This window comes from Patagioenas fasciata, chromosome 1 (assembly GCF_037038585.1).
Source record: "Patagioenas fasciata isolate bPatFas1 chromosome 1, bPatFas1.hap1, whole genome shotgun sequence".
Classification (NCBI taxonomy): domain Eukaryota; kingdom Metazoa; phylum Chordata; class Aves; order Columbiformes; family Columbidae; genus Patagioenas; species Patagioenas fasciata.
In genome coordinates, this window is record NC_092520.1 from 199,490,839 (window position 1) to 199,507,872 (window position 17,034).

At 40.4% G+C, this 17,034-nt stretch overlaps 1 protein-coding gene across 1 annotated transcript in view; it reads right to left on the reverse strand.

Annotated features, from left to right (window-relative positions):
• Nucleotides 1–17,034, reverse strand: part of SLC2A13 (solute carrier family 2 member 13) — a 154,651-nt gene that overhangs the window by 6,505 nt on the left and 131,112 nt on the right. The window contains exons 8-9 of the mRNA XM_065842048.2: nucleotides 1,313–1,434; nucleotides 1,025–1,177 (exon numbers count right to left, since the gene is read on the reverse strand). Of these exons, the coding sequence (XP_065698120.1) occupies nucleotides 1,025–1,177; nucleotides 1,313–1,434 (275 nt within the window). The remainder of the gene's footprint in view (nucleotides 1–1,024; nucleotides 1,178–1,312; nucleotides 1,435–17,034) is intronic.

Consider the following 17,034-nt stretch of genomic DNA (forward strand, 5'->3'; position numbering starts at 1 on the left):
GGGCTGCGGGTGTAGGAGAAGGCTGCTTTGTTGCGTGGCTCTGCAACAGAGTAAATTAACGAAAGCAATTTAATTTTGCATGGAAGATAATACATGTCCTTTTTGGGCAAGTTGTTCTGCTGTTAAAATAAACATCAATTAAACAGTTGCATACCCAATAAGAAAAGCAGATATGAAAGGCAAGAACTTTCTTAGTTTACTGGAACAGCCAGGGATGCACTAAGACAAGTCCGCAGAATGAGAAACTTCAGCAAAAGAGAGTAAGGATTAAAATAGTGCTTGTGACTCTTATACCTTATGATTATTTAAAAGACCTCTGCAGAGACAATTAGCAGTGAGAAAGAGGTTGTTCTGCCCCCGCTCTCCCTCCCGCCTTACCTAGGGGGCAGAGAAGGTACCAAAGGACCAACAAACATTTACCTGAGGTGTGTTTCAAGACTGATGACTCAAAGCAATGACAAGTAGAGCTGAAAAGCTCTGTACTAATAATGATGTGAAGGTCACAACAACTCCCTAGCAGCTTAATGTAATTTAAATGACTTATACTTGAGTGGCTGAGCAGTAATCTAACAAACTCCCCACAGGCTCCAGGAGACAGGGCTTAACAGCTGGGACGGGGGCAGTAGCATCTTACACAGCTATTTCTGCAAGGACTATCTGATCTTGGCCTTGGATACTATCACAAACTGGAAAATTGCAGATGTTGTCTCCTTAAGCGGGAATCAGCATCTTTCACTACATCAAAAGTGTTTTGTTGTTTTTTTTTTTTCCAGCTTCCCTGTTTTAATCAACTGTCTAGGTTCTCAGTTAAGGACAGAAGGAAATGTTTCTTATGAAAGCTGGACCAAACTCTATGATCCAGGCAGGTCGTATCAGGTCTCTAGTCTTACTAAACCACGGCATGTTGAGAACACCTCATTCACAGCTGACATTTCACAGCAAAACCAACTGAGTGACCCTGAATTGGGAGAAAATCTATATGCTTACGGCAGTACTGTGCACACAGACACATACTGTTTCTTACCATAGTATGTCAGATATTCGGCCGCATGCAGAAACGTCAGTGACACGAGCACATTGAAAACCCAGTTGACTCCAGAGGAACACGCGTTTCCTGTACTTCTAGCCCAAAGTGGGTAAATTTCAGAATTTATGGTCCAAGGCATTGGACCCATCCCTAAAAATTAAGAAAAAAATATCAATCTCAGTTTAATGGCTGGACTCAAAAGTAAATTTATCACGTAGCCTCACTAATTGACATTTTACCTTTACAATTTTTTTAACTTATATGCGTAAACAAACATTTGCTTACCAGGTGCAAAGAAAACCAAATATAAAATAAGGCCCAGAAGTGCTGTCCAAGAGTATGGAGTGGGGCAGAAATTGTACGCCCAGAACAAATCCTCCTTTTTAAATACTGTTTCATTTGAACATCTGAAAAATAACAATATAACTTAGTATTAAAGAATTTTGGGGGAAATGGGTGACATCTCAATACAAACATGGTATATAATGCCTTATGAAAAGCTGACAAATGCAAAATTAAGATAAAGAAGCTCCATCCTTATTAATTTACCAAGATCTTTGAGCCAAGTCCTGCATTCAGAAATGTGCTTTTTCCCAAGCCTGGTCTTACGAAAAGTAACCAGCAGAACATTCCTGAATTAAACACTTCCCTTGTATTTACAGATCTTCTTCAAATGAATAGTCTTTGCTATGCAAGTGGTCACACCAAAGCCAATGAGACCATTCACATGAATATCGCACAGTGCAGAAAGAGCTGCAGCAGCAGAACTTCAAGCTAAAGATGCTGCACACAAGGATTTACGGTCAAATCCAAGTTATTTCTTCAATCACTGATGAACTATATGCTGCACACTTCTTGTGCAATCAGTAATGCCTATGGAGTGTGCCAAGATCAAGTTATAAGGAAAAGAGGCGTACACTTTTTTTTCTACACAGTGAAATAATTTAGAAGGCAGCATTTCTAATTAGTCAGTAAAAATAAGAATCAGACCAGAGGTAAGCCATGCCTGCAGTAATGAAAGAAAAAGTGACTCTGTTCCAAGGACTACGTGGAAATCACATATTTCTAGGAATAGGTATAAAGCCAGGTATTTTAATCTGTATGTCAACAATATATTTTAAAGGAATACTGACAACTTATTTTTTTGTTATCAATGTTATTTTTAAAATTTAGCTTTTGTTTAAAAGGACAACAAGTCATAACCGTAACTGGAGAAATTTTTCAGCTGAACCGCATCAGTTGCTACAGTTGAATAACTGTGTACTTTTGGAAGAGAAGACTTAGGCAGACACCACCCTTTCATATGCAGACAATGTTATTTACTTGGAAAGAAGGTATCACAGAGAGCTGAACATCTGACTCGGTTATGATTTCCAGATCAACTGAGCACTTATGTGACAGACATGACCCTCTTGACAGCAGGAAAACCAGAATGAAGATGCCTGCCATGGGTGGTAAATCATAACTGGGCAATGAGAGGAGAGATGGTGGAGCAACAGACACCCTGAAACATTTCAGAGCACCTACCACCACTGCAGCTGACTTTCAAAAGCAGCTTAAAACAGAACATTTCTCCTCTAACTTTCCTGTTGAGAAATGACCAGGCAGGCCCAGGCTGAACAGGAATGTGCTGAGCACCGGAGGCCAACCCACAACCAGTCCTGGGACAGAGATCTTCCCTGTGCTGGCATGGATGTACCAACAGGACAACACTTAAGGCAGGATACCACTGTGAAGCCCCAAACCCAGTTTCAGGACAGCTGGAAATCCAAAAATCAAATACACTTAGAGAGGTTAACCAAACAAATCATGGAAAAATGCATATCTGAAACCCCAGCCAAATCCTGACACTGCCTTAAAGGTCTTAAACCTCAAGGTTTGCAGTTCCACCTGGCACCTGAGCTGTGCCTGAGCAGCTGGTGCTCCCCAGAGAAACGCCAAGCCCCGGGTGTGCTGCCGGCATCAGCATTTCCTTCCACCCTGCCCAGCCGAGCTGCCCCTGAAAGCCCCCCTCATCCAGCCCATACAGCTTCTCGCTCAGTCTTGAGGTGAGAAACACACAGAAAACAGGCCAAATTGACATATTTCTCAAAGATCCCTCGTGCCCGGATACGACCGGCTCACGGACTTAGCTGCCGCTTGGCCACTGGAGCGCCCGTCAGCCTAAGACATCAGCAGCTTCTGACAGAGACTTTTCACATTTTCTCAGGGAAAAGTATTGCTGCCATTCTTGCCACTTCTTCATCTCGCTTCTAAGCATTACCCGAGGTTCCCTCTTCTGTCACTTTGCTCTTTCACAGCTCAGCTCAGCATTTCTATGTTAAAAGCACATGACATGGATTATTCCCTGTTAGTGTCTACCTTGACACTTCCCTACTGCTCTGAGCACACCTCACCATGTGAAGATCAAATCAAGTTTGAGCTATGTCCCAGGTACAAGACATACAGAAGACTGAACTGTGCTGGAGAACTATCCAGATGTTTAAACTGGCCGTTCCTTACATGTTAAGGAAATAGCGTTTGAAAGATTAATTACTGAACACCTGGTGATCCCGTTGCCATCTCCTGCCGAGCCCCACACAGCTGCCCGCTCTGCATCCGCACCACAGCAAGATCGCAGGATTGCTCAGATCCACGCTGTTTTAACAACATCACATTTGCTTCTTTTGCTGTTACTCTAATTTCATTTGCAGGTGCTTGGTAATGAATACAACTGATTAGCATTTTAAAAGATCTCAGTGCTGAGTTTGGTTTCTCCAATCTGCCCAGCCAGATCGGCAGCTCCTCAGAGAGGAGCCTCATGCTTTCTCTCCAACTCTGCTGTAAACAAAGACTTACTTGGTTTATTATCTTGCATCCATCTCCATCAGCACAAACCACCCTGCTGACTCATACAGACACAACCGCCGGGAGGTCTGGATATTTCCTTCCCCCGCCATCTTTCCCCAGATGTGTCCTACTTTTGATAGAGAGGAACACAAATGAAACACGGGAAAACCAGATGTCTCTGGAACCTGCCATGGCTGAAGCCACTCATCTGTTCTCCACTCTCTGCCCGTAACTGAGAGGAAATTCAGTTTCAAGAAAGCAGATTCAGTGCGCTGAAACAGGAAAAATAGCACTGGAGACCAGATTTAACAGGAACTTTGCAGTAATAAATTGAGTTTTGCTTATCCTTCAGTAGTAAACCAGCATGGTACACAGAGTAAAAGCAAAGGTATCTGTATTTGCTTGGCATCTTGCAGTGCTGTGTACATTCAAAAATTATGGATTTGTTCAAGCTCTGTTACTGCGCTAATTCTACTGCTATACTGCTGTTTCTACTATATCTGTTATTTTGCTGAGGAATATATTGATAATTACTGTAGAATGTACTATCAGATAAAATTCTGGATTTTGTCCTGCATGAAGAAAACATCTATAACGGAAGGCAAAGGAGCAGCAACCCATCGCCTCACAGGCTGAAACACACAGAGGAAAACGCCCTGTAAAACACTTACAAGTGAAATGATGCAGTTAGGTACCAGCGCAGAGTTTGTAAATACCGATATGCCGGGTAATCATCATATCAGTATAAACAGTGAAGACACATCACATCATTTCCTCTGAAATTACTGCCAAAGTGAAAACATGACAGTGCTACACTGAAAATCTCTCCTGTTAATTTCTTTTGATATGTATTTTCCACAGATAATTTAAGATGCACATCTGATCTAATTTGTGAAAACCTGACCTTCCAACAACTAATGTGAACAATTCAACTGACTGAAAATACATCAGAACAGCAGATTTCTAAATTACGGGCATTATATGCTTGGTTTCATAATCACAGAATCCATCCTTTATCAGATATGGTCTGTAGTTCAGAAGATCTAAAGCTTTGCCCCTCACCTCCTTAAATTACCTTCATAGGGCACATAAAAGAAGGTAAGAGAAGAAGAGCTGGTGAGGATGGTCTGAATGTTCTTGCAAATAACGAGAGGATGAAACAGGATAAGACCATTTCCTTGATAATCAATCTAAATTTTCCTAATACTTGAGCCAATTTGGCTGTGGAATAATTCTCAAGTGCAATACTGAAAACTGCAGATAGGGAAACGGCTGGAGAGTACATAGCACAGGCAAGTGAGCACAGCACAAGACAGAGACCTCAGATCTCCATTAATTTTTGCTTTGCTGTAGAATTGAAAACTCTGTAGCCCTAAAGATATGGCTTTTCGGGGAATTAGATGTTTCATTCTGAGCAGTTCATATATTTTTAATATGAAAGCTGCTGACTTCTCATTGTCTTTTAAGCCCTTCATAAGCATCTTAAATGGATTTAGATCAAAAGTCTTAAAAGGTCAAAATTCAAATCAAATCAGGCTAAGGAAATAAATTACTTCTAAAGAAAATCACTAATGTGATCATCCATCTCCTTAAAATGCTTGTTAGAACAGGCATATTTCAAGATTACACATTCTGCTCCAAGATAAACTTTAACATCAGGCGCTCATGGTACAGAAAGATTTTAGGCCCAATTCACAGTTTCACTAATCCCTCATTTCTTTGTTCTAACAAGAGTAAAACTACTTAAGGACTGCTCTTATGCCAGACTTTTGTGTCTGGGTTATCAAGATGATCATAATCTACAATTTACTAACTTAGTCTGCAGTGTAACACAAATATATTGAATTTTTAAAAATCTCCTTTAAAGAGATTTTTGAAGTCTTTTATATCACACCAATTTAACCAAACAATATAAATTTATACCAAGCTTATTGACTCATCTTTTCACCTGAAGCCTGGTCATGGAAAGGTCAGAGGACCAAACAGACACAATTTAGAGTAGCTGCTGAGAAAGGTTTTTTTGTGAAAGATGCTTGGGAACAACTAAGATTATTTATTCACAAACAATTACTCATCCTGTGGAAAAATCTGGACCTTGACATTTGGGTTAGCTCTCACAACTTCAAGTCCCTCTTTTTCTGCTAAAGATATTTAGTTGCCTGAACAGACCCCTAACTCATTTAGTAAGGTACCAGATTAACTGTGTAATAACAGTGGCAGTCAGACACGTAACTAAGGAGAACGCTGGAAACTGTCTCTTATCCTGTATGAATGCAACTATTCTGACATTTATACACTCCTAAAATTACACTCGGCCCTTTGAAGGCGACCGCGAGGCTGATGTGACCCCTGGTGAAAATGAGTCTGACACCCCTGATCTATCCTGTCCATCAAGTGGCCTCTCTAATCCAGCCATATACATTCAAAATAGTTACATCAGCACAACCCATAGAAACCAGTAAAACCATAAGGTAGGGTATCACTATAAATCAGTATATTCTGATTTAAAGAAAAATCTCTGCTCTTTTCAGTGCTTCATTTTTTATATATACATACTGTAAGATGCTACCTGAAGTACTGAGGAAAGTGTAACTTTTTTCCTGAAGGCGAACAGATTAATTTAAACCTGACCGATGTCTGAATCAATACTTCCTAAGCTTTCTCACAATTCCCTAGCTACTGGCTTCTGTGCCTCAGAGAAGACGAGCTCTCTAGAGAAGTTTGCACCTACCGCTTTGACTTTGTAGTTTATACAGAGAAATAACTCATCCATTAAACCAGATGTTGCTAAAAATATGCAGATGAAGCTTCTTGCACCAGATGATGGCAATTGAATTAAACTGAAAAGAACAAACAGATGCAGCTTTGAAAAAAAAAATGTACCCATAAAATTTCACGGTGTTCAGCTAGACACTGCTTAACCTTCATTACAGAAAAATACCAGCAGCATTTTGGGACACTCATCGGAGCCTTCTGCTACTGCTGGCAAAGAGTTTTTAAAATAGCATGCACTTCAAAAACTTGGAAAAATAGTTTCATTCACAACAAGAAAGCAAATTGCACCTCAGCAGATCGCTGATGCATTTGCACATGACAGGAAAAGTGTTTATGATGCTGAGGCCCCCTGCTATAGGATCTATACGTTGTATCTATGGAGATGTGGGTGATAGTCTGCACAAAGAACAGAAAGCAGGGCACTGGAATGGATAACAGCTATACTAATTGCCACCATCCAAAATATTTTTTAAAATCTTAACTAAAGAGAAAATGCCATTTCCTTTCTTGATGCAACACTTCAAGTAAGTTTAGTAGCAGCTACTAGGGCTAGAACAATACCAACAGGAAAATGATGCTTCTCAAGCTGAATGACCGGTACTTCATACTCTGCATCTGGGAAACTGAAAGCACATATTCAAAGATAACTAATAATGAACAAACAAATAAATAACAACAACAAAACCCCAACCAAACAGAAGCTTAGTTGTTTTGCCCATTACAGAGTTAAAGAGTTTAGAGGTACCTTCTTTACTGTGTGCTGTAGGGTAAGGACTCAATTTCTAATATGATTTTACATTTAAATCAGCATTTCTTACAGATGTGCTTGGAGGCAGAACGTAACATATATAGAAATAACTCAATTATTCACACTGAGTATCTTTTCCCTTACTGGATCTTATCTTCTGATCTCTCTTTTACCTTCTTTCTTACAAAAGAAACAGAGACTCTACAGACTGCTAAAATCAATCACAACTAATATTTCGCCATCACTCATACACACTACTGAATTCAAAAAAACTACTTAATATTTCATTTACCCAAGCAGAAGACCTTACCGAAATGATTACTACGTAGAAATATCTATGTCTAAGACATAACTGCCTTCTGTCATGCTTGGACTGGCATACTCTTTGCTGGGTAAAAAACTGTCTGGATGGCCAGCTCCAAAGAGTTGTGGTGAATGGGGTCAAATCCAGTTGGCGGCCGGTCACAAGTGGTGTTCCCCAGGGCTCAGGACTAGAGCCAGTTCTGTTTAATCTCTTCACCAATGATCTGGACAAGGGGATTGAGTGCACCCTCAGTAAGTTTGCAGATGACACCAAGTTGGGTGGGAGTGTTGATCTGCTGGAGAGTAGGAAGGCCATAAAGAGGCATCTGGACCATCTGGATCGTTGGGCTGAGCCCAACTGTATGAGGTTCAACAAGGCCAAGTGCCGGGTCCTGCACTTGGGTCACAACAACCCCAGGCAGCGCTACAGGCTCAGGGAACAGTGGCTGGAAAGTGCCTGGGGGAAAAGAACCCGGGGGTGTTGATTGACAGCAGCTGAACATGAGCCAGCAGTGTGCCCAGGTGGCCAAAAAGGCCAACAGCATCCTGGCTGGTATCAGGAATAGTGTGGCCAGCAGGACCAGGGATGTGATTGTCCCCCTGTACTCAGCGCTGGTGAGGCCGCACATCAAATCCTGTGTTCAATATTGGGCCCCTCACTACAGGAAAGACATTGAGGTGCTGGAGAGAGTTCAGAGGAGGGTGATGAAGCTGGTGAGGGGCCTGGAGCACAAGTGTGATGAGGAGCAGCTGAGGGAACTGGGGCTGTTCAGCCTGGAGAACAGGAGGCTGAGGGGAGACCTTATCGCTGTCTACAGCTCCCTGAAAGGAGGGTGTAGCATGGAGGGGGTTGGTCTCTTCTCCCAAGTAGCAAGTGATAGGACAAGAGGAAATGGCCTCGAGTTGTGCCAGGGGAGCTGTAAATTGAATATTAGGAAAAATTTCCTCACAGAAAGAGTTGTCAAGCATTGGAACAGGCTGCCCTGTCTGATTAGACAACTCTAATCTCCCAATGAAACACGTTCAGCTTTGGATTTGTTTCTGGACTGAAGGTTGTCATATTACTGTAGCCTCTTCTTGTCCTCTCCAGGTTCAGCCTGCTGCTCTGTTAGACTTGTTTTATCCTACCCTGCTGCCTTCCAAGTCCTGCTGGCCACCTCCAGGCTACAACTTCCCACTCTGCTGTCACACCACTACCATCCTACAAGCTTCTCTCATCATCTTTTGCAGTCTCCTCCCCTTGAAAAACGGACTCACACCAGGAAAAGGCAGAATAACATTTATACCTGGTGTTAAAGCCCAGCCCTCAGAGATTTCACGGCAGCTGACAGACAGTACCTGTTAGGTACACGTGTACACCAGTCCCAGCTACGGCACACTTGAAAACTGGGAGCAGAAATAAGCAAATATCTCTTTTTTGTTACGGGACATACAATTACCTTAATCACACAAGACACAGATTGACTTATTTTTCTTCCCAAGCTTTTTCCTACTCTTCCAAAGTATCAGAAGGTAACAAAAACATCAGGAAACATCCGATGTATCTGTGCTCTACAGAGTCCTAATTCTGATCCCAACTTGACACAGTGTTTACCCCAGTACAAATTAAAATTAACTAGTAACAATTAAATTGTAGGATTTCAAAATCAGGAGTAAATCATAGGCAATTCAAGTATTATAATATATTAATAATGTGTAAACGTGTGAGTGGTCATATAACAACTAAGAAAAACAATTATCTGTTCACTTAAACAGCTAGCAGTCATGCCTCCAGAATCTTCATGGGCTGAATTAAAATTAAAACCTAATCAAAATGCAAAATCTTAATTAGTTTTGAGAATAAGTATCTTACCTTAATATTCCTAATTAATTTCTACCCATGATAATTTTAACTATTTCCATCATTAGACAATAGGTCAAAGTTTCAAAATATGGTATTTTGTGTTTCTGTTAAACAGTGGACACTTTCAGGTATCAAATAGTTAACAGTACAAATGTAGCTGTTCGGGAAGCAAAAACAATGAAGGAAAATGGTGGATCTCTTTCATTTTTCTACAAAAAGCTTCAAAATTCCCTTAATTTTCAATAAAAAAATGAAATTATTAAAAAGGTAACAGAAATATCATAAAATAAAAATTGTTTTTGTTTTGTTTAAAAAATATCTTTTGCATTTTTGTGGGAAAGGATTCTTAAAAATATTTATAGATATATTTAAAGAAAATGAACATCTTTAAAAAGCACTTTAAATAAAATCCTCAAATATCTAAATATATTACTGCACAAACTGAGTGCACAGAGATCCATTCTATATGCACTTATATCCAAGTCTAAGCCTACACTCAACAAACAGCTGGCAGATAATGACTTGTTTGACACCTAGCTAAGGGATTGAAATCATAGCTGTAAAAATTAGGTGCTGTTAAGAAGCCATGACAAAAATGGGTTTATTATGTATACCCGGAAGACTACTTTAGGGTCAGAAACTGTAAAATTCAGGGACACCACCAGCAGTAAGTGATAATTCTAAGATGGAGAATCAAATAGCAGTGTATAGGATAAACATATTTCAGTAGGAAGGGAAGAGAAAACAAAGTATTTATACTTCTGAAATTTCCAATGAAATCAAAAGGAAAGTGTGTGGGTGCAAAAATAATTTTCTGAATTTGCTTTTTTGTTGAACTTGATATAAAAAAACCTGTAAGGACAAGGAGTTTAAATTATAGATCAATATTACATGTATTAGTGTACCTTTTTTAGTGCTTCCCTGCTCTATTTGATTTCTAGTTATTGACATACATATAAGGTTTATATTTTAATAATTCTAACAAAAACGTTTTGGCCAACTTAACCTTCCATCTGAAGTAGTGAACTGTGACATTCAGTTTCCGTAACAGCAATTTAGACACAAATACTACATTTTTAACTATTGCCAGCAACTGTCTTTCTGCCATTACAATTGAAATGTATCCAGACTACACATTTAGGATCTTGCATTCACAGTTTTAAATAGATGGGTTTTTTTTAAATAGGAGCTTTTCCCTAATTCCAGTAGGTGGCAATAGCTCTGCCCTAAAAAGCTCAGAGAAAGCGGTGCTTGGGAAGGGGAAAGAAGGCGCATCCCTGCCCACAGAGCTGCCCTGGGGAGGCTCTGCACCCCATCAACCGACAGAGCCACACAAAGGAGGATTCCTCCGCTGCCAGCCCTAACATCCACTGGAAATCGTTAATGTCATAACCGAAAATGGAGCCCCAAGGAGATTTAAATAATACTTTAAGATCACTTATAACGAGATAATTATTTCATGCCTGATTTGTGAGTGAGCACTTAACATGGGGTGTTGCTCTGCTTTGATTTGTGCATGCAGGTGCAATACCTAGGCCAAATCCAAGGAATTTTCTAAAATACAGAAATGATAAGTGGTTATACTATCTCTAGTTTATGACATTTATAAACACTGGGTATCAAAGTCTTTGTTGTTACATGAGACTCAAAGTTGGGGAACCAGCAGTAGAAGAACTCAGCAGAAATCAAAATAATCATCTATTTCCCATGGCCTCTGACAACTACAAAGAAACATTACATAAATAAGTGCTTTTCAACAATACTTATTTTGCCAAGAAAAATATGCCAAATGGGAACATACATCATCTGAATCACAGGTTTGAAGAAATAAATAATCATGCGGAGCCTCAAACTTGTCTCTCATTATCATCTATGCAAAGCTAATGTGGCAGCTGTGCAAAGCTACAGGAAAAAAGAAGGTCTTTGGATCTTACAAGCCAGAAGAAATGCCCACAGTGCTGCTGTTCAGAAGTACGACCTGCCATCTACCAGACTGCCCATTTCCTAGCCTGTACTAACCCACGAGCTGAGTTAAAATAAGGTCACGACTCTAAATCAAATGAATCAATAATTCCAGCTCATCTTGTGCCAGTGAGGGATTGATCTCACTGCCTCCATTCTCAAGGAAATGAACTACACGTGCAGACAGCACACACAATAATTTATATGAATTAAACTCATCAAACATATTGAATTATTCAACAGGGCTAATGCAGAAACGTGTTAATTTATTTTCCTTCAAAAAGGAAAAAAATACTCTGAAAACTTCATCCTTTTAAGAAGGGAAGAGTTCACAATTTTATTATATCAGATGATGTGATTATTGAAGATTTGCTTATTATGGAATAAAGGTGTGTAAGATTTGGATTAGAGATGCTGTTAAAGGTGCAAGCTGCTGTACAGAGTGCTGGGTTCAACCCTGCTGAATGTTCTTTATCAATAAAAATCCCCAACCACAAGCACCTTTCAAAAATATTTTCTGCCTTCAAAACAGAGACAATTTAGATTTAGCAAATTCATTTCAGCGTGCAAAAACCTAAAGGAATCTGCTGAAGCAATTTTCACTGAGGATTTTTATTTAAATCTGAACCTCAGAGCCAATAACTGAATACACATGAAAAACAACTATTGGAAGTATTCCTCTCTCAGGAAAAAAATAATAATTAAAAAAAAAAATCAAATCCAGTTAGCTCCCATAGATGAGTCAGTTCCTCTTGCTTTGGCTTGGAGGCAGAAGGGGAAACCCCCAGCTCCGTCCCAGCCCCCTGCGCAGCATCATCCCGCTCCCCTGACCCCAGTCCCCTGGCCCGGGAAGGCGAGCACGGCCTGGATGCCCCGCGGCCCCGGGAGAGCTGCCCTGGGGAGGCACGGGAGCCTTCCAGTCCATCCCCAAAGAGATGAGCAGCTGGAGAAGCAATAACAGACTCTTTTCTCCAAGGTACATTTTGTGTGTGAGAGAGAGAGAGAGAGAGAAAAGCTGCAGGAATTATCCATGTAGCCTAAGCACACTGACAAGAGACTGCCAGTTCTCTCATGTACGTTGGCAATTTTTTCCTTTGCATTCCTGCCTATCTCCCTTGTCATCTAAAAGCAAACATGCCTTTTAAGTAGGAAACAAGATAGATTCTAGTCCCACTTCAACTGAGAAGAGAATGCCTGAAATGAGCAGAAAGGTTTTTCCTTCAACAGGATGTCAATTCCAAATTTAAACACCACCGCATCTTCTTCCTTGGACCACTTTTAAGTGGTGAAGAGCATTGACTCAAACAGTTTTCCATTTAAATAACACAATTTTTTCCTGACACAACCCAGCAGTTGGGAAAGTTCTAGCTCAAGGGCCACTTTTGACCTTCTATTCTAGTTACACCAGTGCTATAGCATCTGAAGCAGTCATTACAACAAGTAACCCACATAACTGTCAGCGTGTGTCTCTTCATCATCCTCTACCAGAATGCCTCTTAAATGGTCACTTAGAGTAAGATCTGGAAGCAGTGTTCAGCAGCAAAGTGCAATACAAATGAGCAGGTAGAGAACAGCCAGACAATGTTTCAAACTAACCAGGCCTGCTTTAAAATCCTATTTTGTGCTGGGTGTCTCCAAGAAATAAATTTTGTCTTCAGCATATAAACTAAACTTTTACATTCACTTCATAACAGGACTGACAAGGAGTATATTTTGTCCTTCTTTTCAAGCATCCAGAATTTGCCATTGGTTGAACAGACATAATGAGTTAGGCCTGTTAATATTTATTCTTAAGCAATTACCCTAAAGGTATGTAAATAGTTTTAGTTTAGATTATCATGTTGCTCTGCTCATTATTTTAGACCTGAAATGCAGATACACAAAGGACATTAATTGTTCAAGCATTAGATTTGGTAAAAATAAAATACCAAAAAATGTTTTTATCCCCCTTGAACATTAAAAAAAGAAATGAAGAGACTGTATCTTCTGTTAAAGTGACAAAAAAATTCCACCCGCAGTTTAAATTGTTTAAGTACATATATAGATTACCATATTTGTAAATGCTTAAAGAGATCTTATGGTTATCAGGCCCTTTTAAAATAACTTAAAAAACATGATGTCTCAAAGACCTGAGCAAGAAGAGTGGCTGATATAGGATCAGAACATTAAAATTGCACTTACTTTGCTACCTACTCCTGCATCACCAATAACACAGGCTTCACCTACAATCGAGGACATGATTATCTGCATCACTTCATCCTTCTGTTCTTCCTATTAGCTCTTACCAGTTAGCAGAGATGGCATTAAAATATGCATATCAGATGTCTTAAGTTCCTCCTCCACCTCCCCAGCTTTCCAGAAGCCACCAGTATGTGCAACCATTAGTGTGATGACAGTAATGTCCTCCTCCCAGAAAAGACCTTGTGTCTCAGATTTTAGCCTGACAAAGACCGTAATAAGCTTCAAATCTTTTTTTAATTTCTGTTTTTGCCCACCTCACTACATGTATTAGATATTATTATGCTGAGGTACATACTCCTAATCGAACAGGACAACCAGCATTGTGTTCTGCCACCCAGCTGCTTCAGGCTTCCAGACTTACTGGCAATGGCGAAGATAATCAGAACTCAGTTCTATTTGACACTGCATGCATATGTTTTAGTTTTCCTTCCTAAATGATCCCAGAAGGAAGAGGGTGATTCTATGTTCTGGCTCCTACTGAAGTGATGAATATTTCAATTTAGTAAATATTCAGCATATTGTCCAGAAAGGTATTTCTCTAAGACTATTGGTTGTAACTGCCACTCCGAGTGCTGCCAATATACATGCAGATGTAAATATTCTAGATCCTGCTACTTTCCTAAATTATTTACTCCATTCACTACCTTTCTAATTTGCAAATGTGAATACCATAATCCTATGTATAAACTTCATCTATTGATCTGAAGACTTAGTAAGAGAAGTTCTAGTTTCTCCTCCAACTGCTGCTGAATTAAGCAGCACTTTTCAATGCAGGCTCTCTTAGAAAGATTCCAGATCAACATTTCAGCAATAAAATCTTCTACCAATAGTTCCTGCATGACAAAACAAGCAACATCTACCTGTGGACAGAGGAGTACTTCATTCCTGGAAGGCTGCTGTGCTCTGAGCCTTTCTGTGGTAACAGGAAAGGTCTGTACACCCGTTCCCCACGATGAACTGAAAATAGATTCTCAGTCTTTAAATGTATGAATCCGCACATACATTTTTTGGCATTAGTAAAGCAGTCACAGCAACTTTTACAAATGTACTTGTCATACTGCAAAAGCATCTTTATAAGACTGACTAGCAAAACAAGTGTAATGAGCTTATTTATGTCTGTCTTTATTTACGAGCAGGAAAAGGAACCTGACATTTCTAGAAAAATCTAATGTTGCTACAAAGGAAAAGTATCCTAATAATTTTAACAGTCTCATCTGCTATGCATTAGACAACAGGCAGCACTGTGTGAATGTAAAGCTCCCCAGAACACTCCCAGGGCTGTGACAGACACTGGCATGTCTCCCATTGGACATAAACCAGGCTGTTGTCTGAGAATCCAGCTAATGAACTCCCACCGTTGTTTTTTCTGACCACTGGAATCTAGTTAGCGTCCGGGCTCAAATGCCAAGGACGTTAGGCGCATTCCTGTGGTGGGGACTCTCCTGCAGCTGGGAACCAGGGTGTGCCTGCCTGACCTGATTCCTCGCACTGCCCAGGTAATTCAAACACACTTTTCCCCAGAACGGGTGTCTGAGACACAGTTAAAATCCTCAGCAAACTAATGGATATGAGCAATGGGCACCCAGCGACACGTAACAGCATTACTGAGCATCTGTAAAACATGCCCTTAATTTTACAGGGAAGGAAGGAGAACAAGAGAGCACTGGCCAGGGGGAAATGAAGATCTTCCACATGCAGAGCTCTGCTCCACTCGTCTTCGCACGGAATGCCCTTAGAGAGGAGAAAGCTTCTTTATACTGACAAAAGCACGATTCTCCATGAAGCATTGAACTCCCGTGGCAGGGAAATATTCCTCTAATGAAGTTAATAAAAATGGCTGAAGAAAGCAAATCACTCAGCTCCTCTCCCTTTATAGATTTTTGTTCCCAATCGTCCTCCTTCAGGGACTGTGGAGACCTGCCAGCTAATTTTGTGGACAAGATGGCTTCTAGGCTTCTCTCTGATCTGCAGATAATGTTATTATTTCTTCATAATTGTTTACTGTATAAAGTCAACATCTTTCTCTCCAGAGGGAGATTGCTCAGAGTCACTCCTGAGAGGCTTTTAGCTCACAGTTGTGGGCCTGCTGTGGTCTTGACAACATACTCATGTCAAGGTTAATGTCATGTCACAGCACTATTAGTAGCTCCTTTCCTTGTGCGGTTATTTTTTCAACTGTAAGAATATTAACGCAATTTAAAGTTACTTCTAGAGCATTCTTGGCTGGCCTTGTGGGTTATTGCAATTACACAGACAGAAGTTTCAAGGCTTCCGAGAGTACTGTGGGAGTAATTGCAATTGTGGGGTAGAACTAGATTTTGGTTTTTGCTCTGAAAGCAATCACCTCCACATTCAGTCCTGGCTGAGAGACGGACTCTGCCCACGACCTCTTTCGTGCCACCTGAGCTTCATATTGGAACTTTCCCATTGCAGCCCCATCTGTAAAAGCAAGATAACGCTTTTTATCAATTTCATGGGGATTTTATAATTCAATGCACATGAAGAGAACTGCAAGCCTTTCTGTGCTATTGCTGAATGCGAAACTTCCCTAAATCTTGGAGAACAGAGTCCCAACACAGAACCCCCAGACCACACTGAGAGAGAAGACTCAGCTCTTCTTCCTTTATTACAAAGTGAATAATTTAAGAATATTCTTGCTCACTGTCTTGAAACCATCCTTTATACGTCCCTGGGCAGAGCTGGAGGCAGCAAGGTTTGCACGTCAACAGCTGTTTCGGTTTTTTTTTTTCACTGGTTTCATAATGCCAAGGGCAGCAAAGCACCTGACTGTGCTGGTGCCCTGGGCAGGACTCTCCACCCTGTGTTATTCCAGTGTCAGAGTCAGGCTTATGTAACTGAATAAATAAAAAAATAAATACATCTCTATTCTTTGTCTTACATTTATAATCTCACAACAGTACCCATTGCACATTACCCATGCTGCTTCGACTCTGCCAGATTTATTCTTATGGGGTCTACATCCCCTGGAGCCACTGCTGGCCACAGAGTTCCCTACATTCAAAAGAACCAAAGTGCTATATTCTTCTTGAAAAACATTTAGACACTCTAATTGCCTCCCTAGGTTTCTATGACAACCACAGCAACATAAACAGCCTTGCTGGCAGCCACAGGAGACTGAAATCTCTGCTCTCTTCCCTGGAACTTCTCAATGTAGAATGTACTGTAACCAAATAAATACAATTAACAATAAACACAGAGGTGGCATCTAGTACACCAGGCTGGCATTGGGGAAACTTCTTGTAAATAAAAATACATTACAGTATTTTATGGTAACAGTCAAAGCGC